Source organism: Chiloscyllium plagiosum, chromosome 24 (genome assembly GCF_004010195.1).
Source record: "Chiloscyllium plagiosum isolate BGI_BamShark_2017 chromosome 24, ASM401019v2, whole genome shotgun sequence".
NCBI lineage: Eukaryota > Metazoa > Chordata > Chondrichthyes > Orectolobiformes > Hemiscylliidae > Chiloscyllium > Chiloscyllium plagiosum.
Window position 1 is genome coordinate 45,705,543 of NC_057733.1, and position 25,219 is coordinate 45,730,761.

At 43.3% G+C, this 25,219-nt stretch overlaps 1 protein-coding gene across 5 annotated transcripts in view; it reads right to left on the reverse strand.

Moving 5' to 3' along the window:
* LOC122562236 (serine/threonine-protein kinase LMTK1-like) overlaps positions 1–25,219 on the reverse strand; it is a 359,515-nt gene that overhangs the window by 54,749 nt on the left and 279,547 nt on the right. For 4 of the 5 annotated variants that reach the window (XM_043714970.1, XM_043714969.1, XM_043714971.1 and 1 more), the window contains 2 exons: positions 17,719–17,798; positions 467–585 (listed from right to left, as the gene is read on the reverse strand). In XM_043714970.1, coding sequence (XP_043570905.1) covers positions 467–585; positions 17,719–17,798 — 199 coding nt within the window. Of the gene's footprint in view, positions 1–466; positions 586–735; positions 754–17,718; positions 17,799–25,219 lie in introns of those variants that run through there. The other variant, XM_043714973.1, reaches the window with a different exon arrangement.

Sequence of the window (25,219 nt, forward strand, 5' to 3'; positions counted from 1 at the left end):
ATTTCGGATTTTACATTGGGTTTTCCTGTTGATCAAAGGCAAAAGGAATTTGATCAGTTTTAAAATACATATGATTTTCATTCCAAAACTGTCAAATGCAAAGCAGCAGTAGACAAAGGAAGTCTGGACTAAACTATTTATCTGCTGTTTGTCTCACAACTCTTCCGTCCCCCCTGTAATCCCACAGAGATGACTGCGGCTGTGCTTCATCCCTGAGGATGGTGTGGCTCAGGTACAGAAAGCTGGGACCGGTTGAACTGGGACTTGGGCAGAGAGGCACTTTGAGTGACAGACCTGGGGCTATTTCAGATAGGTTCTGGCAGCCATTATCCCTTTCGCCATGACCAAGGTGTGTGTGTGTGTCTATGTGTGTGTGTCTATATGTGTGTGTGTCTGTGTGTGTGGTTGGGTCTGTGTGTGTCTATGTGTGTGTGAGTGTGTAGGGGAACTGACTTGTGAAACTGACCTGTGAGGCTGGGCTTCCTCCAGGAATCGCATCTGCTCCTGAATGTTGGCTTCTGCTTTTAACTCTTTCACCACCACCTGGCAGCAATTCAAGTTGATGTTCACCTCACCAAGAAACACCTGGTTCACGTTGCAAAAACAAAACAAAAAACAATTTTGAGAAGGTTTCGGACAAGTATCTGCACAGTCACAATGTCCAGTGGCATCATGTGCTCTGGAAGTGTTCACAATCCCTCTTCGCCCTTTGTACTTACAAACAAAATAACTCACCATTGCTGGACACCCTCAGTCGAAAACATGGAGAATCATTGCCCCAATTCTGGAAGGATCTGCTTCTTTCAATGAGATTGAGTAAGCGATGGACTTTTTAAAAAAAATAGGGTTTGTTGATTCTTTACTGGACTCGGCGCTTCCTCTCCAGTGCTGAATATAGCCATAATAGTTCATCAGCCCGGTTAGCATTTGCATGGAATGCCATCTGGGAATATCAGGTGTGGTAGCCTTTAGGATCTTACGGTGCAGTGGTAGTGCCTCTACCTTTGAGCCAGGAGGCCTAGGTTCAGGTCCCACCTGCTCCTGAGGAGTATAATAGCATCTCTGTGCAGGTTGATTACAGTATCTTCAATGACTCCGTTGTTGGGATTGAGAGGGTAAAGGGATTGAGATCAGGTGAATGGCTTACGTACAATATTCGGTGTGCAGAATGGTTGAATAATCTATTCCAGATTTCAAGACTTCAAGAGAACCTTGGTTTAGATCAGTGATTTATCAAACTCAAATCCAAACAGTCTGATTGTCCCCTTGCCCCATTTAACATCCAGTCTCCCAATTCAAGCTGCCCTTTTCACCTTGTCACCCCCCGCCCCCGCTGTGCTCTCAATGGCCCTGCATCCAGCACCAGATTCCCATTGATTTTACCTGGCTTCATTCAGGACAACTGTCCAATAACAAATTGCTCCAACCAGTGTTTGGACTGTATTATAGACCTGCGAGCCTTACTTCGGTTGTAGGTAAAGTGTTGGAAAGGGTTATAAGAGATAGGATTTATAATCTTCTGGAGAGGAATAAGTTGATTACGGATAGTCAATAAGTTGATTACGGTTTTGTGAAGGATAGGTTGTGCCCCAAAAACCTTATTAAGTTCTTTGCGAAGGTGACCAAACAGGTGGATGAGGGATTGAGAGTGATTTAGCTGTTTGGATCAGAAATGAGGTAAAAACAATTATTGCAGATGCTGGAAACCAGATTCTGGATTAGTGGTGCTGGAAGAGCACAGCAGTTCAGGCAGCATCCAAGGAGCTTCGAAATTGGCTGGTTGAAAGAAAACAGAGGGTGGTAGTTGATGGGAAATGTGCATGCTGGAGTTCAGTTACATTTGGGTACCACAAGGATCTGTTTTGGGTCCACTGCTGTTTGTCATTTTTGTAAATGACCTGGATGAGGGTGGAGAAGGATGGGTTAGTAAATTTACGGATGACACAGAGGTCAGTGGATAGTGACAAAGGATGTTATAGGTTACAGAGGGACACAGATAAGCTGCAGAGCTGGGCTGAGAGGTGGCAAATGGAGTTTAATGCAGAAAAGTGTGAGGTGATTCAGTTCAGAAGGAGTAACAGGAATGAAGAGCGAATGAGCTAATGGTAAGATTCTTGATAATGTAGATGAGCAGAGAGATCTTGGTGTCCAGGTAAATAGATCCTTGAAAGTTGCCACCCAGGTTGATAGGGTTGTTAAGAAAACATACAGTGTGTTAGCTTTATTGGTAGAGAGATCAAGATTTGGAACCATGAGGTCATGCTGCAGCTGTACAAAACTCTGGTGTGGCCGCACTTGGAGCACTGCATGCAAGTCTAGTCACCGCATTATAGGAAGGATGTGGAAGCTTTGGAAAGGGTTCTGAGGAGATTTACTAGGATGTTGCCCAGTATGGAGGGAAGGTCTAATGAGGAAAGGCTGAGGGACTTGAGGCTGTTTTCATTAGAGAGAAGAAGGTTGAGTGGTGACTTAATTGAGATATAAAGATAATCAGAGGGTTAGGTGGGTTGGACAGTGAGAGTTTTATTTCCTTGGATGGCAATGGCTGGCACAAGAGGACATAGCTTTAAATTGAGGGGTGATAGATATAGAACAGATATCAGAGATAGTTTCTTTACTCAGAGACTAGTAGGGGCATGGGACAGTAGTAGAGTCGTCAACTTTACGGGCATTTAAATGGCCATTGGATGGACATATGGACAAGAATGGAATAGTGGGCGGCACGGTGGTACAGTGGTTAGCATTGCTGATATCAGAGATAGTTTCTTTACTCAGAGACTAGTAGGGGCATGGGACAGTAGTAGAGTCGTCAACTTTACGGGCATTTAAATGGCCATTGGTTGGACATATGGACAAGAATGGAATAGTGGGCGGCACGGTGGCAAGCACTGCTGCCTCACAGCGCCAGAGACCCGGGTTCAACTCCCGCCTCAGGCGACTCTCTGTGGCCGAAGGGCCTGTTTCCACACTGTAAGTAATCTAATCTAATCTAGTGTCGGTTAGATGGACTTCAGATTGGTTTCACAGATTGGCACAACATCGAGGGCTGGAGAGCTGTAATGTTCTATGTTCTATGTTCTATTAATATTGCATGCATGACTTTACTGTTCAATTATACCGTGCAGCATTAATGATAAATGTATTCATAGACTATTCCTCTGCCTGTGTGTTCAGCCGACACAAGAGAAACACTATTTAAGTACTGCAGTTTGTTGAAGCTTTCCAATGACCACTCATCAGGACAATTTGCAAGAATGACAATGTGAAGAGGAGCAATTTAATATACTGCTTGTGAAGAACATGCTTCCACTACCTCTCAGACACGAATAACATGCTGCTCCTCCTTGCACTAGGATTTCTTGCAGATTGTCCTAATGCAGATATTCCCAAACTTGAGGGTGGGGTCGGGACCCTGAGCTGACATTTCAGGGCTGAGGTCTCACTGAGGGGTTGTGACAATTTTCAAGCCATGAAATGGGGTCACTGCGAGAAAAGGTATTAATCAGAGTCATAGACAACTGATTCATTATCTGGCATGAAGGTGGTTTGCAGAAATATCCAGAGTTTAAAGAATGGACAGTTTGGAAGAGCTCAGTGTAGGTTGCTGACTTGAAACAAATTCATTAATGGGATGTAGGTGTCATGTTCACGGTCACTTTATTCAACATGGTTAAACACATTACAAGTTATGAAGCTGATATTACAGTAAAGCCGACTCATTGCTATGCATACAGCTTGAAAAAGCAACGCAGACTAACAGCCAAGCACAGGCGCAGCTTTGTTTACTTACACAGTGTCCCTTAGCACGAACGATCTTAAAAGCAAAAGAGGGGGGAAAATACACCTCCAACAACAGACATTGGGGGGAAAATACACCTCCAACAATGGTGGCAAGGTTAGCTTTCTCTGTTTATCCCCAGATCCCCTCCCAGCTCATTTGGGAATGAAAGATAAATTGATGGGATGAAGAGGAATGGGAAATATAATTGTGTAGGTGATAAAGACAGCACAGTCTAGTTGGCCTGATAGATCTGGGCCAATGTTCTAGTGCAGGGGGTGCCCAAACTGTAGGTCATGACCTGCAGTGGGCTTGCAGGATGAGCTCTTGGGATTGTGAGTTCCAATCAGTCATGGTGGCTGTGGAGTATTAAAATCCGTCTCTTTACGTGCTTGGGACTGTTTCTATTGTTAGGCCTTGCTTAATCATCTGTTCTCTAAGTCCCGAATGCTGCTGTGAGCTTGAAAGAAACCCAGAAAGCTTAAACCCATTCTCTGCTCAATAACCCATCCCCATCCTCCCCATTCAACAAGCCTCCAACCCTCTCAATCCCACTCAAACAATCCCTGCCCAATGTCAACAAACAGCCCCATCTCCACTCTCACTCTGAGGTTACAGGACGTCTGAGATATTAACATGGTGGCACGCTGGGAAGAAGTTTGGGAAACATTGTTCTAATATGTGCAAGACAAATATCTTTCACAAATGGGATTATTTCCTTCCACCAATACGCAAGTTCTGTACTACCAAATGTCTATAAACAGCATTGTGAATCCTATCAGAGCATCTCATCATTGACCATTCACTGGAGGTAACAGAGGATCTCTGTCACATTGCTGTTCTGTAAGTTTAAAGGTAAAGTCATTATAATCCTAGCATTCCATTGAGCTGCTTTCCCATCACAGAGAGACAACTGGTGCTAGGTCAATGTGAGGGTCACCACACCTCAGGCGAGGGGAGAGGGTGAGAAGGGGAACTCTTCATTGTAACCTCAGTGGGTGTGGGAATTGAACTCATGTTATTAATGTTATTCTAAACTGCAAACCATCAATCCAGCCAACTGAGTTAGCCAAACCATGGCCTTCATTCAATTGTGAAATGCAGTTTGATTTAACAGATAGTTTAAGGCAATTTAAGTAATGGCTAAATAAATCAAAGAAGGACCATATTGCTTTAATTTCCTGCTGACTGTTTTTCACATTTGCCTCATCTACAACTGCTGTCAGGCTTCCGCAAATCCAAAACCCAAAACTGAGGGGGAAGGATTGGTGCTGGGCCCACTATTTTTCATCATTTATATAAATGATTTGGATGAGAGCGTAAGAGGTACAGTTAGTAAGTTTGCAGATGACACCAAAATTGGAGGTGTAGAAGTTTATCTCACATTACAACGGGATCTTGATCAGATGGCCATTGGGCTGAGAAGTGGCAGATGGAGTTTAATTTAGATAAATGCAAGGTGCTGCATTTTGGGAAAGCAAATCTTAGCAGGACTTATACACTTAATGGTAAGGTCCTAGGGAGTGTTACTGAACAAAGAGACCTTGGAGTGCAGGTTCATAGCTCCTTGAAAGTAGAGTCGCAGGTAGATAGGCATTTGATATGCTTTCCGTTATTGGTCAGAATATTGAGTACAGGAGTTGGGAAGTCATATTGCAGTTGTACAGGACATTGGTTAGGCCACTGTTGGAATATTGCGTGCAATATTGGAAGGATGTTATGAAACTTGAAAGGGTTTAGAAAATATTTACAAGGATGTTGCCAGGGTTGGAGGATTTGAGCTATAGAGAGAGGTTGAATAGGCTGGGGCTGTTTTCCCTCGAGCGACGGAGGCTGAAGGGTGACCTTATACAGGTTTATAAAATCATGAGGGTGTTGGATAAGTAGATAAAGTCTTTTCCCTCTAGTCTAGAACTAGACAGTATAGATTTAGGATGAGAGGGGAAAGATTTAAAAGGCACCTAAGTGGCAACTTTTTCATGCAGAGGGTGGTACATGTATGCAATGAGGTGCCAGAGGAAGTGATGGAGGCTGGTACAATTGTGACATTTAAAAGGCACCTGGATGGGTATGTGAATAGGAAGGGTTTAAAGGGATATGGGCCAAGTGCGGGCAAATGGGATTGGATTGGGTTAGGATATCTGGTTGGCATGGACAAGTTGGACTGAAGGGTCTGTTTTTGTGCTGTACATCTCTATGATTCTATGAGGTGAACAGGACAAACTACCTCAACACTCTTCAATCAATCATTACCTTCAGTAAGCCTTGCAGACTGTAAACTAGGATGCGAACAAACACAGGGAGCATACACTACAGTTTAAAGATGTAGAGGTAGCAAAACAAAATGAAGAACCACTTGTGGAATTAAATGAGAATACAATCCACATGACAAACAGTTCCATTTGTTTCATTGTCTTTTGCTTGAACTGTTTGGTAAATACAGCAAATTCACAGTGAGAATTTTTAAAAATTCTTTTATATTAGCTTTGTTTTGAGAAGATTTGTAGCTCAGGGTGATGAAAAGAATGTAAGCTAGCTCGCTGAGCTGTTTTCAGACCTTTCGTCACCATACTAGATAACCCCAACAATGAGAGTCTCTGGTGAAGTGCTGATGGTATATCCCACCTCTCTATTTATAGGTCTTGGTTTTTTAAGGTGGGTGACTTCATTTCCAGGTTTTTTTCAAGGGAAGGTAGATAGGATCTAAATTGATGTGTTTATTTATGGAGTTCTGGTTAGAATGCTGTGCCTCTAAGAATTCTCATGCGTGTCTTTGTTTCACCTGTCCTAGGGTATGTGTGCTGTCCCAGACAAAGTGGTTTCTTCTTTGTCTGGATATACAGAAACCAGTGATAGGGGGTCATGTCTTTTAGTGGCCAGTTGGGTAGCCTGGTGGCAAGTTTCCTGCTAGTTTGTCCGATGTAGTGTTTTTTATAGTCCTTGTATAGTATCTTGTAAATGACTTTAGTTTTGCTGGTAGTATCTATTGGATCCTTCAGGTTCATCAGTCGCTGTTTAAGGGTGTTGGTAGGTTTGTGGGCTACCATGATGCCAAGGTGTCTGAGTAGTCTGGAAGTCATTTCTGATATGTCTTTGATGTAAGGTAATGTGGCTAGAGTTTTGTTTGTGTCGTGTCTGCTTGTCTGGGCTTGTTTCTGAGAAATCGGCGGATTGTGTTAATTGAGGTTGGTAGTGGACCTGTGCCTCACCACCCACTTCACATTCAATATCAAAAACCATAAATAAGTCATCGGAACACCTATGGTATCACCAATATCAGGGCTCATAGCAGAAGCAGGAACGCAGAGACTTGAACAAGCTGTCCTCTCATCTATCCAACCCAAACTTTGGACCCGCTACGTAGATGACACCTTTGCCATCACAAAACGGAACAACTTCGAGGAAATATCCAACACAATCAACAATATCCTGACAGGTGTAAAATTCACAAAAGAGGAGGAGAAGACAACAGACTCCCATTCCTGGACGTGACAGTTGAACGTACAGTTTACGGAGAGCTTCAAACCAGCGTCTACAGAAAAACAACAAACACGACCAAATACTTAACTTCAGTAGCAATCATCCCAACACCCACAAACAGAGCTGCATCAAGACATTATTTCAATGAACACCCAAGAACTACAAAAAGCAGAAGAAAAATATCTAGATAATGTTTTCAAGAAAAATGGGTACCCAATAAACTCAGTTGCTGATTCCTCAGAAACAAGCCCAATGAAGCAGACACAACGCAACCAAAAACTACAGTCACATTATCTTACATCGAACACATATCAGAAATGACTTCCAGACTACTCAGACCCCTTGGCATCATAGTAGCCCACAAACCTACCAACACCCTTAAATAGCTACTAATGAACCTGAAGGATCCAACAGATGCCACCAGCAAAATTAACGTCATTTACAAGATACTATACAAGAACTATGAAAAACACTACATCGGACAAACTATCAGGAAACTTGCCACCAGGATACATGAACACCAACTGGCCACTAAAAGACACAACCCCCTATCACTAGTTTCTATACATACAAACAAAGAAGGACACCACTTTGACTGGAACAACACACACAACCTAGGACTGACGAAACAAAGACACGCACGAGAATTCTTAAGAGGCAGGGCATTCTAACCAGAACTCCATAAATAAACACATCAATTTAGATCCTATCTACCTTCCCTTAAAAAAAAGAACCGGAAATGACATCACCCACCTTAAGAGACCAAGACCTATAAATAGAGAGCAGGACATACCACCAGCACTTCACCTGAGACTCTCACTGATGATGTTACCTAGTATGGTGATGAAAACAAACCCTCCAGATCAGCGAGCTAACTTACATTCTTCAATTCTTTCTAATGTTGTAGGTAGCATTGGCCACACCAGCATTTATGGTCCATCGCTATTTTGGTCTGGGGAAGTAAGTGGTGAGCTGCCTTTTTGTACGGCTGTACTCCTGGTAAGGAGGTGAGTTTCAGGACTTTGACCCAGCAACATGGAGGAACAGTGTGGTGATTGACTTGGAGTGCAGCCCTTGACCATCTAAGTAGTAGAGGGTGTGGTTTTCGAAGGTACTGTCAAAACAGCCTAGGTGAATCTTTGCAGTGCATTTTGTAAATGGTGCATAATGCTGCTACTGAGCGTCAGTGGTGGAGGGTGTGGATGTTTATGGATGTGGTGCCAATCAAGTGAGCATTTTTTCCCTGGATGATATTAAGCTTCTTGAGTGCTGCTGCAGCTGCAGATAAGAGGGGAGTATTCTATCACATTCCTGATTTGTGCCTTGTAGATGGCAGACAGGACTCTGGGGAGACAGGAGATAAGTTACTCACTGCAGAATACAGAGCCTCTGATCTACTCCACAGTATATATATGGCCAGTCCCATTCAGTTTCTGATCAATGGTAATATCCAGGATGTTTACAGTGGGGCATTGAGTGATGGTAATGCCATTGAACGTTATAGGCAGTGGTTAGATTGTCTGTAATTGTTCACTGGTCAGGCAGCATCCAAGGAGCAGGAGAATTGACGTTTCGGGCATGAGCCCTTCTTCAGGAAACGTCGATTCCTGAAGAAGGGCTCATGCCCGAAACATCGATTCTCCTGCTCCTTGGATGCTGCCTGACCTGCTGCGCTTTTCCAGCAACACATTTTCAGCTCTGATCTCCAGCATCTTCAGTCCTCACTTTCTCCTCTAATTGTTCACCACAGATTTCCTAGCCTCTGGCTTGTTTTTGCAGCCACTGTAATTATACAATAGTTCCAGTTCAGCTTCTGTTCGATGGTAACCCCCAGGATGTTGATAATGGGGGATTCAATGATGGTAATGCCTTTGAATGACCAATGCTGGGTCTATCAATAAGGACTGTGAGATTAATTGCAAATGTACAGACATCAGAAGCTGTTACGGGTTTTATCCTAATGCACTGATAACCTTGACATTACAAATCCTGAAGAATACAGGCTGTTGTCAAATTGCTCCTCATACACTACATTAGGATGTCAGGCACATGCACTTACAACAGGGAACCAGGAAAGAGCAGACAATCTAAAAGTAAATGCAGACATTTCTAATGGACACCTTTATTAACTCTTTAAAGGCAAGTTCATCTGAAAGGCTGGTGAGAGGGCAAATGCTTGACTTTCACACAGGGATTTGATTTCTAAAGCCATCTGGAGTAGAAGCTGGTCTCAAGTGATTCCAGTGAATCAAAACACAATCAAAGTATTCGACTGACTGTCATCATTAATAAAGTTAGCGGAAGCCTGTGCACACTGCAGGCTCATTATCATTTAGAACAACACTATGTCGCATTAGTGATTTCCTCAGCTCTTGAAAACTGCTAATGTTATACCTGAGCTCCTGCACACAGACACAATCTGATATATTTATGTGTGAGGAAGACAAGGTCGTAACATTTTGTTCCAGCATGCTGAGGAAATATGTGACATTATAGTTTGAAGTGCAAGAGGAAGCTCTCACAGTTACACACCAGCAGTGTATGGAATGTCTGGTAGATGGATGTGCTGTACATGAGCAGTATCCGCTGGGGACAGGCCCCACTGTGGAAAAAATGGTATATGGATTGAATGCATGTGTACAACATCAGCTGTGAGTGCACATCATATTTGTAATATCTGATGTAGATACACCACAGACACAATAGGCTAAATTCTGTGCCATAAATTTTCTTTATGCAATATAACTTATGGGTGCAATATAGCTGGGGATATAGCTTACATGTGGAATATTTGCGATGGATATATCAGCTGGTGATATATTCGTGACGCATGTAATTTCTTTCTTTCTGTGAAAATGATAATTTTCTTGGGGAATGGACATCCTGTTCTAGAATCTATGATAATTTGTGAGCTGCCCTCATAGAAATTGATCAAACCTGCTCACAAATTGCAGTTCAAAGCACTCTGCTGCTCTGCACTAAAACCAAAGCTCCCTTTCCCATATACCTGCCCTTTAGATTCAAAGCTAGGGTCAGAAATCAGCAATTGACTTTGACAGCAAGAACCTGGGATTTCACTGTAAGTATTCATCAGAACTTGTTCTTTTAATTCCAAGCATGCTGCAGCACCTCAGTGTTCAAGTAAATGTGCAGGAGAAACAGAAAAAGGAAATTCAGCAGGTCTGGCAGCATCTACGGGGAAAAAAACAGAATTAACTCTTCGAGTCCAGTGACACTTCATCAGAACTGTGGAGGAGAGAATCCAAGAAACAAACTCAAAATACTTTATTTTTCTTTTATATGTCTATATACGAGATGGTGTGTAGTGCCAGAGGATTGCAAGACTGCTAATCCAGTCAGTCTAACCTCTGTTCTCGGTGAATTATTGGACAAACTGTCATGTAGGAAGGCACGGATTAATCAAAGCCAGTCAGCATGGATTTGTTAAAGGACGAAATGTTTCTGATTAAATTGATTGAATTTTTTGAGGAGGCGACAAGGAAGATTAATCAGGGCAGTATGATTGATGTGAGCCGCATAGATTCTAGTGAGGCTTTTAACAAGGTTCCACATGGCAGACTGGTTAAAAAACTATTAAGCCATGTGATCAGGAAAATATAGCAAGCTGGATACACATTTGGCTCAGTGGCAATACACAAGGGAGAATTGTCACTGAGTGTTTTTGTGACTGGAAAGCTGTTACCTGTGGAGTTCAACAGTGCTGAATCCTCTGTTTTCTGTGAAATATATTAATGCATTGGACATAGATGTGGTGTGCATCTTTGAGAAGTTTAGAGAAAGCACAAAAACAAGCCACATGGTTAGTAGTGAGGAGGACAGCGGTAGACAGCAGGAAGATATCAATAGGCTGATCAAGTGGATAGAAAAAACACAAAAGGAATTCAACTCATAGAAAGGAGAGCTGGTGAACTTGGAGAGGCCAATCAAGGCAGAGGAAAACACAATTAGTGGGAGATTACTCAGAAGAAGTGAGGAATGTTGGAGTGAATGTCCACATATATTTGAAGGTAACAGGGCAGGGCAGGAAGGTGATAATGAAAGCACAAGGAATATTTTCCTTTATTAGCCCAGTATGTACAAAAGTACACGGAAATTACGCTGGGACTGTCTAAATCTTTTACCAGGCCGCTACTTGAGCACTATGTGCGGTTCTGATTACTTCATGACAGAAAAGATCTAACTACATTAGAAAAGGTGCAGAGGAGATTTCCCAGGATGTTGCCACTTCTAGCAAAATGCAGCTATGAGGAAATATTGGATAGTCTGAAGTTCTTCTCCTTGGAAGAGAGGTGGCTGAGGTGGGAATCTGATTAAGGTCTACAAAAGTTGTGAGGGGCCTTGATAGAATGAATGCAAATAGCCAAATTATTTTAGCAGAGAGGTCAGTGATTAGGGGCGATAGACTTAAAACAAATACAGGAGGAGAAATATTAAAGTGGAGGTGAGTAGGGGTCTGGACCTGACTGCCTGAAAATGTGTTGGTCATCTGGAAATCTGCCATAACCTCCTGGGATAGGGAGCTAATGATGGAAAATGGGATTCTTGGGTCGTTCATTTATCAGCTGCGCAGTCAAAATGAATCCTTCCATTCTATAAATTTCTTTCTATTTCTAAATATTCTAAAATAGGAGGAATGTGCAGGGATGTGGGGACAGGGTGGCGAGGGATCATACCCAACTGGGTCTCTTAGCAGAGCCAGCAAGGGCATGATGCATCTCAAGGTCTGGTTTATTGTGCTGTAACAATTCTGTGACTGTATGATTTGATTCCATGTGAGCGATATGGTGATGGTTGAACCACCTTCTTGAACTGCTGCTGTCCAATGGTAAACCCTCAGTGCCATGAGGGGGGGAATTCCAGGGGTTGGACTCAGCGACAGTGAAGTAACAGCGATATAGTTCTGATTCAGGAGAGTGTGAGAGAACGTGATCCCACACATTTTGCAGCCCTTGTGTTTTCTACATATTATTTTCATCCATATTCCTGACTATTTTCATCAGACATCACAAAGTGAATGAAATGTGACATCCAAACATTACAGTAAAATATTTGACTGTCAATAAAAGCTAGATAATATATCAGTATTCAGAGAATACTTTTTGTTTGAAATATAATGAATGCAAATTCTAACTCTGACCTACACTGTGATTGGGATGTGGGTTGAAATGAGAAACTACGTAGTCTAGCAGTTCAACAATGAGTTTAATCATCAGGGCTGCAGATAACACAACCCATTGTTTTCCTTCAATCGAAATATCCCAAGTAAACAAACAGAGCTAAGAGAACTGAACAATCCTGATGTACAGCCATTAAACCCTATATTTGGCTTTGGACAAAATGTTCTCAAGATTCAGTTGCCTACTGTTCTGGCCTGGCAATGTTGTTTTTGTGAATTTAAGCCATAAATTGTCCAAATCACATCTTATTTTCTGAGCTTGCAGCAAGCACATAATTTAACAATAATTCATATTCATTTATCACCTTTAGTGCAGTAAAATGAGCTAAACAGGAATAATTATTTGACTCTGAGCTGCATAAAATTATATTGGGATGGTTGAGCATAAGGTCCATCAAAACAGGACCTTTAAGGAGCACTTTAAAGGAGGAGAGGGAGGTGGGTGAGGTTTAGGGAGCAGATTTCCGAGCTAAAAGACTTGGCAGCTGTGGGCTCAACTGTCAATAGTCTAGCAATGGAAGTCAGGAACACTCAGGAAGTCAAGATTAGAAGATGGAGGAGATTTTGTAGTTTGTGAGGCTGCTAAATGAAGTGACAAAGACAGAAAGGGAGAGGGTGAGAAGGCCATGGAAGGACTTGAAACCTACGGTGAATATAATTTAACAAACTCCAAATAAACTCAGCAACATAAAAGTAACCTTTTGTGAATGTTTTCTCTGCCTGTTATATACAAGTTTTATGAAGAGGGTATTTAATTTCTGAAGCTCTTTCATCTACCAAAAGAACTTCAACAACACTCATGGCACAGCAACTATCTGTTTGGATTTGTCCAGAGTACAACTGTGCTTCCTGAGTTCGATGGAGGCTGGTTGGTGGAAAAGGTGCATCCTAACACAGGCCCAACAGCAGTTTGCCTAGCAATGACTGTGAAATGGGCCATCATTCTGAAAAACTGAATAAAAGATTTCCAAGACTTAATTAAAAAAATGGAATTTAGGGTCTGGCTCCAAGGATGAGAATACCTTTCAAATTAGAGAGTAGTAAGGGTATGGAATGCAACGGTGGTAGATTTGCCAAGTTTAAGTGCATTTAAGCCGTCATTGGACAGGCATATAGACATACATGGAATAGTGTAGGTGGGATGGGCTTCAGATTAGTATTACAGGGTGGCGCAACATCGATGGCCAAAGGGCCTGTACTGCGCTGTAATGTTCTATGTTCTAAAAAAAGAACTGAGTTTGTGATACTTGTGGTGGTAGATGAATGAAAATGGGAAAAGTTGGTGCAGCCATTTTAGGTTCTGGATTCTGCAAGTATTGGATACATCATTTATCTTTATATTGTAAATATAACAAAAGCCTTAATAGAAATGGCAGTGGGGACTATTTTGATTTAATAGAGTCTGTACAGTCTCAGCCATAAAGGAAAAGTCACTGTTTGTCTCCTGGATCATGGGGCTGCACTCTCATTAGAGAAAGACAAAGGCAACCATCCTGGGAGTGACCATGCCTTAGGCAAGGGGAGAGATTGAGAAGGAGAGTTCTTCATTGGTAACCTCAGTCAGTACAGGAATTGAATCCCTGCTGTAAGCATCACTCTGCATAAAGCGGCTGCCCAACCAACTAAGCTAACTAAACAATATGAGCAATGATGCTCTCATATTCCTCAAGCTTTTGGGTTGGGCATTTAATCAAGACAAATCCTAAATATTTTGCACATGCAACAACAATCTCAATCAGGCTTTGCACAATTAAGTTTCACCAAAACCCAGCTTCACACTGAAGTGCTTAAATGTTGGAATCGAAATGCAAACACATGAGGGTATTGGGTATGGAGCTACAACTTTGTCCTGATCAGCCTGTCACTGGAACCTTGGTCTCACCTAAGTCTCCTGAAGCAACACAATATCATTGAACCTACAACTGCATATTAACATGCAAAGGATAGATATTAGCTAGATTGTCAGCAAAGAAATAAATGATACTAAAAACAAAATTTTAATTTTAATTTTGTTTTCAAAAGACATGCATCCAATGAAATATTCATGCACAAGCTGCCTTTTCAAAAATACAATGCCGTAAAGAATCCAGCGTTAGCTGTCTGTCTGGGATCTGTGCTCAGTACAACACCTTAATTTTTTCTTCATTGTATACAAACTCACAGGGTACAGACTCAATTTACAAAACCAGACTTCACTTTTATCTCACACTTTATCCCCCACCTGCATCCACCTATCGCCTTCCCAGCTACCTTCCCCACAGCCCCAACCCCACCTTCCTATTTATCTCTCAGTCCCCTTCCCCTCCACATTCCTGATGAAGGATTTATGACCGAAACGTCGACTGTCCTGCTCCTTGGATGCAGCCTGGTCTGCTGTAATTTTCCAGCACCACACTTTTCAACCCTGACTCTCCAGCATCTGCAGTCCACACTTTCTCTGAACTGCATAGTGAGTGAGTCTTCATTACTCCTTAACAAGGACTTAGATGCCATGAGAGGGCAATTGTGATTCGGACTAGGCTGAGAGACCATATTTGGGCATGAGAGGAAATTGCCAATTAAAAGCAGAAAAACACTTTCAATTGTCATTATGAAGGTGAAACGCCACCAATGCTAAAAATCTGAAATTTAAAAAAAAACTCAGAGAGGGTTGTGGTCTCTGTTTTAGCTCTCCCCTGAGCTCAGATGGGCTGCAGAAAGATCACAGACCGAAGATGTTAGCAGCGAGCAGGTTCTTACAGCGTCACTGGTCTCCAAACATTAACTGTGTTTCTCTCTCCGCAGGTACTGCTGAACCTACTGAGTTTCTCCAGCATTTGCTGATTTTGTTTCAGAATCTTACGCCTTGTTCTAACTCATTGATATTCAGCCTCCCGTTTCACCAAACTCACCAAACAAACTAGACATTGGGAAAACTCAACAAGAAAATCACTGTGGGCAGCTGTGGATTCAGCTCAGTGTTTATTCTGGCCACCTCTGCTTTGGAAGTCAGGGCACGCTGTGTGGGCACTGGCCACACACCTCCCACATCTATGGATGTTGGCATTTGAAATGTGCCAGCCTCTGACACCCTACATGGGACATTTCCAATCCCCATACAGGACCCTTCTCACCTCAAGGCTATACCTCAGGCTGCACCAGCGGCTATCATTATGACGCTACAGCAAGGACACTGTGTGTCCACGGTTACACACCCAGTTCATGGAGTGGTTCAGGCTGCTTCTCCAGCACTCACACACCTGAACATGCTCACAGCATTCCTGCTTTGCCTTGTCTTTCTGCGCATTGTCCCCTTAGCCAGCCACAGTACTGCTGTGCAGTTCAACACTGCCAATGGGCCAGCTCATCTCAGTCAAGTCTTTGCTCAGGACACCCAGGCACAGAAAGACAAGGGCAGTCTCCAATAACAGCCCAGGACCTACTCAGGGCAATCAGAGTCAGCATCCTCTCCTAGATTAGATTAGGTTCCCTACAGTGTAGGAAACAGGCCCTTCAGCCCAACTAGTCCACACCGACCTTCCGAAGAGTCACCCACCCAAATCCATTTCCCTTTGACTAATGCACCTAACACTATGGGCAATTTAGCATGCCCAATTCACCTGATCTGCACATTTTTGGCAGGAAACCAGAGCACCCGGAGTAAACCCACATAGACACGGGGAGAATGTGCAAACTCCACACAGACAGTCGCCCGAGGCTGGAATCGAACCTGGCTCCCTGTCTCTGTGAGGCAGCAGTGCTATCCACTGAGCCACCGTGTCCTCATCAAGGGACAGCCCACCTCCTGATGGACTCTTTTTGCCCTGTTGTGGACTGGTATGATAGAGAGAGGGAGAGAGAGAGAGAGAGAGGCAACTATCATGGAGACTGAAAGTCAAAGGCACAGCTGGCACTGTTGGTGCAAGTGGGATGGTGTCCTGAGTGAGAGAGTTGGCAGCGCAGAGGGCACGCAGAGTCAGTAGTGTTGGGTGTTGGAGTGGGTGAGAGTGAGTGAAGGGAGAGAGGATGTCACTGACAATAGGGAGGGTGGTACAACATGAGCCTTGGTGGGAGCTGGGCACAGCCACAGAGACAGAGAGAGGGAGGTAAAAAAGACAAATGGTAGAATCTACCCTGGTAGAGTGGAGAAGGACATTGCCCTCCTCCCAACATTGCTGGGCATTCTTCCAGGATGAGACTGCTCCAACCTGGGTGGAAGCCTCATACCAGAGCTGGACATGGCCTGGTGTTGTGGTTATCTGTACCATCCTGTCTGCCGGGACCTCCAGGATTGGGGCCTACAAAGTGAGGTGTCAAACTCCTCCTCTCTGCCACATCTGGGGGCAAACATCAGGAACTGTGCAGGGCAGTTCAGAACTAATGGAGCTTGTCCAGGTGCACGATTGGCTCTTAAAGATGGCGTGGGCACAAAGGATGTTGGTGTTTTGGCAGGTAGTGACCATTGTTATGGAAATGATGCATGGTAAGATGGGGGGGGCTGGAATCAGATGTGAAGGATGCCACAGGGGCACAGCAGGTAATGAGTGTGGCAAATTTGGTAAGATTTCAGTGAAAACTCCCACAAGGCCTCACAGCGAAAATCCCACCAAAAACATGACCCAAGTCGGACTTATCCATAAAACTATAAGCTTCAGCTCTCAGTTTCTCGTTCCAGATGCTACAGGAGCTGCTGAGTGTTTCCACTATTTACCCTTTATGACCACTTTTGTTCAGTCTCACTCAGTGGGTCACTTCCATCCACATATTTGCTAACGTCTCCCACTGATGAATATGTAACCTCACGGAGTTCATTAAAATGCCAGGCTTGATACTAGATTCAACACCTTTTGCCTTTTAAACAAACTGCAACTAAGCTCTGAATTATTTAGTGTCAGATTCTGATTTTAAAAGAGGAATATTGATACTCACTGCCTTTTTCTCTTCAATCAGGCTTTCTAAAATGGGCAGCCAATGTTGTCTATCTGAATTAACGAGTCAAGCCCAACCTAGCAGCTATAACTTTGAAACAATATTGATTGACAAACTATCCCAACTTGGTCAATGTCTAATGCTTTCTGTGGTTTCTGAATTGAAAGCAATCATTAATTTAGATCACTCATTGATCAAACACTAATATAAAGCACCCTTTTACTGAGCTAACAACCAGCTGTTCTGTTTTAATACCTGTTGTGCGGTGGGGGAGGGGGGAACGTTAAAGTCATTCGTGAAGTCCAAAAGGAGGGGTTAAACAGCGGCAAGTTTAAAAATAAAGAGATCTACTGACCTTTCCAAACCAACTGCTGCCTGCCTCTTTTAAGTAGAGGAGGCTTTGACGACCCAAGTCAGTCTGATGAAGGAAGTGCCCTGCGAATAGACACATATAAACAACAAGATTATCACTGGCATCTCCACCCCCTTCTGGTCTTCATCAATAATCCTTTCGCAAGGCTGTGAATCTAGACTGCAGGAGGTTACAGAATATTGTCTGCCATGATGAAGAGAGAGAGAGAGAGAGACGCTTATCCACCACTGTCTTCTTCACTGAGAGCCTCTTGACAGGTGAAGTGGAAAACAATGTTGGACAGCATGCAGCAGGAAGCAGAAATTGTGCAACTTCAGAGAGAGAGAGAGAGAGAAATAGCTGCTGCTCACTCCAGCTTCAGAGCCAAGGTAAACAAGTTGTTTACTGGGAAAAGATGTGACCCCTGTGGTAACTCTCCTCCTCGCATTGGCATTCTCCACCCCTGCAAATTACTGAGTGCAAGGATTGCGAGCACATGCTGACTTACTGAAAGAAATAAATTCTTTGTCAGTAACTTGCGGAGCTGTGGTCGCTTGGCTGGCTGGAGGACATAAAACAATTCCAACATTCCTGTAACATCAGACAGCTCTGAATTAATAAAGATAGGTTTGCATAATTTTCAATATCATCACAACATGCTGAACATTCTCGTCCTACTGTTAACAGGGCAGCAGGCAATGAATAACCAAGTATAGAAAAGAGAGTTTTCATTCAGAGTGATACAGTGCAGTGAAGCAAATCTCAGATATTCCTATTATATCTATACATACTTTCACCCATGTCTCTATACATTTCATATTAATGCATAATATATACGTGTAAACCTCCACACAGATATATCAGAGATTATTTGGAAGGTGTTAATGTCTGCCCACAAATTTTGAAAGATTTATTGAAAAGCCTTTTGGCATTGACACAGAATCTCCAAGCATCCCCAAACAGGAATGGTACAATCCACCATTTCTAATCAACACAGACTGACTAATACTGGAACTGTGTGTGTGTGAGAGTCTGTGTGTGCATGTGTGTCTATGTGTGCGTGTGTGTCTGTGTGTGTGTGTGTGTCTATGTGTGCATGTGTGTGTGTATGTGTGTGAGTGTGTCTATGTGTGCGTGTGTGTATCTGTGTGCGCATGTATGTATGTGTGTGTGTGTCTGTGTGTATGTTTGTGTCCGAGTGTGAGAGTCTGTGTGTGTGCGCGTGTGTATGAGTTTGTGTGTGTGTGTCTGTGTGTGTGCGTGTGTGTCTGTGTGTGAGTCTGTGTGTGTGTCTGTGTGTGTGAGTCTGTGAGTGTTTGTGTGCGCATGTGTGCATACGCAGGATTAGTTTATCACTGATCCATGAATTCTCGTGACCCTGGTAATGTTCCGGGGACCAGGTTTGATTCCTGCCACAGCAGATGATGGAATTTGAATTCAATAAATATCTGGAAGGAGGAGTTCTTATGATGACCATGAAATCATTGCTGGTTATTGGAAAACCCATCTAGGGAAGGGAACTGCTGTCCTTACCTGGTCTGGTTTACACACAACTCCAGACCCACAGCAATGTGGTTGACACAATTAGGGATGGTTAATAAAATGCCTGACAGTGATGCTCACACGCTGGGAATGAACAAAGCTTTATCCGGAGCAAATGTTAACTAAGTGAGGGCAGAGGCTAGACAGTAATTATAACCAGTTTGACTGTACCCCAGACAGGGATCCTTCAGTCAAACTCATCTGCGCTGACCAAACATCCCAATCTGATCTAGACCTACTTGCCAGCATTGTGCCCATTTCCCTCTACACCTTTTCTATTCATGTGCTCACCCAGATGTAGTTTAAATGTTGCTATTGTACCAGCCTCCACCACTTCCTTTGGCAACTTGTTTCATACATGCACCACCCTCTGCGTGAAAAAGTTGCCCCTTAGGTCTCTTTCAAATCTTTCCCCTATCACCTTAAACCTACACCCTCTAATTCTGGACTCCCCCACTCCAGTGAAAAGACGTAGTCTATTTATTCTATCCATGTCCCTCATGATTTTATAAACCTCTATGAGGTCACCCCTTAGCGTCTGCTGCTCCAGGAAAAACAGCCCCAGACTATTCAATCCCTCCCTATAGATCAAACCTGTCAGTCTCAGCAACATCCTTGTAAATCTTTTCTGCACCCTCTCAAGATTGACAATATCCTTTCTATAGAGGGGCAACCAGAATTGTACGCAGTATTCTAAAAGTGGTCTCACCAATGTCCTGTACAGCCACAACATGACCTCCCAACTCCCATACTCAGTGCACTGACCAATGAAGGCAAACATACCAAACACCTTCTTCATCACCCTGACAACCTGCGACTCCACTTTCAAGGGAAATAAATCTGCAACCCTACGTCTCTCTGTTTGGCAACATTCTCCAGGGCTCTATCATTAACTGGATAAGTCCTACCCTGGTTTGCCTTAACAAAATGCAACACCTCACATTCATCTAAATTAAACTCCGTCAGCCACTCCTCAGCCCATTGGCCCACCTAATTACGGTCCGGTTGCACTCTGAGATAGCCTTCTTCACTGTCCACTCCACCATCAATTTTGGTGTCATCTGCAGAAAGGGATAGGTCCATTGCCAGCTCCATGTAACTCCCCTGCCCTTTCAGATTGTGCCAGCACATCTTTTACCTCCACCAGGCCTCATCTCAACTGACAAACGAGCAGGTTTGGCAGCGCAGCGGTCCCTCTGTCGTAGACAATGTTCTGCCTATTCACAGGCCTTACAGAGACTTTTAAAGCTTCTAGACAAAGCTCTCAGTTCCCTGGTGGAATCTGCAAACTAGCAACATTGGCTCGGCCAAACAGGATCCTTTAAATTTCCGAGCCCAGCCTGTTTGGACCCAGTATGAAAGTATCAACTGGCAGCAACTGCGTGTGACACCAGTGAAATATCTGTTGCCCTTTCTCACCTCTACTTGGCGGTCAGACAAGTCATTTTCAAGTGAGCAAATGTCACATACAGCAAAAGCAGGAAGATGATTACGGAAGAGGGATTCAAACAAATATTGCAGATTACATCTCAAACAAACTGGTGTTGATTTGCATTCCATGATGGCTCTTCCCACAGTGCACTTTCTATAAAACCTCACAATTAGTGGAATGTGAAGTGCAGTGGTCAAGCTTCATTGAACGTGCAGTTAGTTTAACCAATGCTATTTAGATAATGCTTTCTTATGCCGCAATTTTATTTCATCATGAAGCTGTTCAAAATCCAATGCATAACAAGGTAATGCAGAAGAGGAAAAAGAATTGGGCATTCTGGCACTGGCTTTGCGATTTGCTGTGCTGAAAGGGTCCCTGCTCTGCCAGATCTGAGGGTCTTGCGGAAATTTTGTTTTGGTAGCCTGGGCAACAGCTCCGTCCTGGTCACAACTTGGAGTTCGTAACTCTTCAGCACAAACGGCAATGCGTCGGTCGCTTTGTGTCGACGGGGCCTGAGATGAGCACAGTATAACAGAGTCGCTCAGAAAAACTAAACACTACCATGTCTCGGACCTTGGGCCACCTTTCCGTAGACTCCTGTCGAGTGTGGCTACTGTTCTGGACCCCCTCTACCGTTAGCTTCCTCTACTCCAACAACCTATCTGTCCAAGGTTCCCATCTGTCCTTGTAGGCTACGCTGAATCAGGGCTGAAAACGTCAGCAGCTCCCCAGGCACAGAACTGACGATAGTGTCTGTCCAGTACAGCAGGAGGATTTCCGCCTCTTGCGAAACCCCAAAGCAAGCAACAGCTTGACGAGACAGCCGCAGGAAAGGGGTTTTTTCACAGCAGTGGGATGGTGTGTTGGAGATACCCAGCCATCCCTAAGGACTCAGGCACCAGCCAGCAGGAAGATAGTGAAGCATCCAGGACCGTGCCCCACCTCCTCTAACCCACATACCCAGGACCGGATGGAGCAGGGATGGAGGATCAGGCAAGGGCAGTCACAGGCAAGATGTGGCTCGCAGTTTAATGTATAGCCAAGAGGGGGCACTGCTGCTCCTTCCAGTTCCCCAATCAAGTATGTTTTATATTTTTTTGATAATAACAGCCAGTTGTCCCTTGAAAGACAAATCTAGGTGCTGGCCACCAGAGAATGTTGACCGATTAAATACAGGAGTTTGCCTAGACATCGCACGTCGATAGCCCTAAACTCTATGAAAAGGGCTCTTGTTCAAAATGTTGATCCTCCTGCTCCTTGGATGCTGCCTGATCTGCTGTGCTTTTCCAGCATCCCATTCTTGACTCTGATCTCCAGCATCTGCAGTCCTCACTTCCCCCTATATTAAACACGTAGCTGGCGCAGGATTAGTGTATTCACACCACGTTTCAACAGTCCCACGTGGAGCTGGGATTTCCCAGTCCCATGTCAGACCTGTCTTGTCTGTGTTTGCATCAACTCAATGATTCATGTGTCCTTTGTACCTTTTGTTACACCTCTCTTAATTTCATGTAACTACCATTTCAGCCACCTACTTGTTCTCTGTCTGCATCAACACATGTGCATGTGTGTGTGTGTGTCTGAGCAAGCACATGCCTCGGTATCCCTCGTCTGTCTGTGTGTCCGGTTACTTAGTCCTTTCCTGCATCTAGCACCATCAGAGCTAATTGATGATCCAATCACAAGCCAGTTGATTATGTAGCGACGTAGACACGCATGCAATTTCCTTGGTAACAGAATTGATCACAGAATACATGAGTCTGCTTCCTACCTAGCAACAAATCAATGTCCCAACAGTCTTTCTTAATGTTATCTTGAAATGAAATCAATTAAACTAAATTAAAACAAATCAATGATTTAACTGTAATCAACAACCCTATTAAAGGGGCATTGGAGTGAAAGACTAGCGACCCAAGTGAAATATAGAGATTTAAATTACAATGTAATTTTGTGCAGTGACTATACTCTCCAAACCCCGGAGTGCAGCCTTTTGCAGATGGCCTGAAGCAAGTGAACACTCTCTGTTTTATCCTATTTTAAACACCAATTGTGATGAAGTTGTATAGTATACACTATCATCATTTGGGAATTTGGGTTCTAAAATAGAGGCAGATGGGTTCCAATCTGTAAGGGTACATTGTTTAAAGAGGTCATGCCATCAATTGGAAAAGTGACCTAAATACATCACTTCAACAACAACATTTGATTGAGCAAGGGCCTTGGCAGGTACACGTGATATTAACTGTTGTAGCATTGATACTGCTGAGTTTAAGACGTACAGATTAAACAGATGATCAGGAGATTCTGGCAGTTGTGTTTGATTCAGTTTAGAATGTAAGAAACAGGAGTAGGATATTCAGCTTCTCACTCCAAAAGATTTTTTTTTAGATTAGATTACAGTGTGGAAACAGGCCCTTCGGCCCAACAAGTCCACACCGACCCGCCGAAGCGAAACCCACCCATACCCCTACATTTACCCCTTATCTAACACTACGGGCAATTTAGTATGGCCAATTCACCTGACCTGCACATCTTTGGACTGTGGGAGGAAACCGGAGCACCCGGAGGAAACCCACCCGGAGGAAATCTGCCCCAAGGCCTCAGCCCTTCTTTCAGCACAACCATCATCTCCCCCGATATTTCAAAAATCTATCCACCGCCTTCGTTAAATACTTTCAGTGAGGCAGCCTCCACTACTCTCTGGGGTAGAGAATTCCAACATGCACTAGCCTCTGAGAGAAGAGCTTCCTTCAGCCCCACCTTCTGTAATTGTTCCCTAGCTTGAGATTCTCTCCAAAGAGAAAATGTCTTCTCAGCATTGACCCTGTCAGGCCGTACCTTGTATGCTTTAATAACATCGCACCTCATTCTTCTAAACTCTAATAACTAAACCCTAAGCTATTTAGCTGCTTTTGATAAGTCAACCCCTTCATTCCAGGAATTGGTCTGTGAATCTCTTTTGAACTGTCCTAAAATAAAAGCAAAGCCAGCAGAGCCCCACTCTCTCAGTACAGAGAGCTAATGGTTTTGGTTTCAACCTGAGGGTTACCATGATTCAGGTGAGGAAAGAGGTTGAGAAGGTGGGACCTTTACGGTGATCTTAGCAGATACAGGAATTGAGAACTACACTGTTGCTATCAAACTACTTTGCAAGCTGGCTGTCCAGCCAACCGAAATAACCAACTACTAATGTCGGTATATCCTTTCTTACATATTGGAACCAAAACTGAACATAGTCCTACAGATGTGGCCTCATTAACACCCTGTACAGTTGTAAGAAGATATCCCTGCTTTTAAACTTCAACTTTCTAGCAATAGGGGCCAAAATTCAATTTGCCTTTTTAATTACTTGCTGAACCTGCACACTAACTTCCTTTGTTTCTCACACAACACCCAGATTCCTTTGTACTGCACATTTTTGAAGTTTTTATCTAGTTAAGAATAGCCTACCTTATGATTCTTCCTATCAAATTACATGACTTCATACGTTCCTTCATTAAGCTCCATCTACCAAGTCTTTGCCCACTCACTCAACATATTTATGACCCCTTGCTGATTAACATGCCCTCTCACATATTTTTCTATTCACAGCAAATTTAGATACAGTACCCTCTGCCCCCTCCTCTTAATCATTAATGCAAATGATTATAAATGATCTTTGGGGCACACCATGTGTTACATCTTTCCAATCCAAAAAGGACATTAATCCCAACCTTCTGGTTTATGTGTGTTAACCAATCCCCAATCCTTGTTAATACATTGCTCCCAAAACCTTCAGCTTGTATCCTGTACAATAGCCTTTTATGTAGCACCTTACCAAATGCCCTCTGGAAATCCAACACACTACATTGACTGTGGTAAAACAAAGGACTGGAGATGCTGAAGATCTGAAACAGAAACAGAAATTGCTGGAGAAACTCAGCAGGTCTGGCAGTATCTGCATAAAAGGAAGCAGAATTAACATTTCAAGTTGAGGGACTCCTCATCAACTGTTCTGAAGAAGCATCAGTGGACTCAAAACATGAACTCTGCTTTCTTCCTGCAGATGCTGCTGGACCTGCTGAGTTTCTGCAGCACTATCTGATTTTGTTACACCACATCTATTGGATCTCCTTTATCAACTCTGTTTGTGATATCCTCAAAGGACTTTAGCAAATTTGTCACACATGATTTTCCCTTCACAAAAGATGTTAACTCCATTTGCTTGTGTTAAGCATTATTACCATCAGTTGGGATTGTAGCATAATTAAGCCAAAGAAATCCCAACTAAAATATGACAGGGGATATTGTAGCAAATGTCAATTCACAAATGAGACTTGAAGTTTGGTTATGCACTCCAGTCCCTTGTGGTGCCTACCGGTCACAGAGGGCCAGATTTATACCACTGACTTAGTCTGTCAAATAAGCAATGAAAAATCTCTTTTTATACTACTCTAGTGAAAGTAACTGAAACAAATTAAAACAAACAACAAGGAGACAGCTCTTTAAAGGGATATTGTAAAGAAAGGAAAACTCAAAATGAAGCTTCGA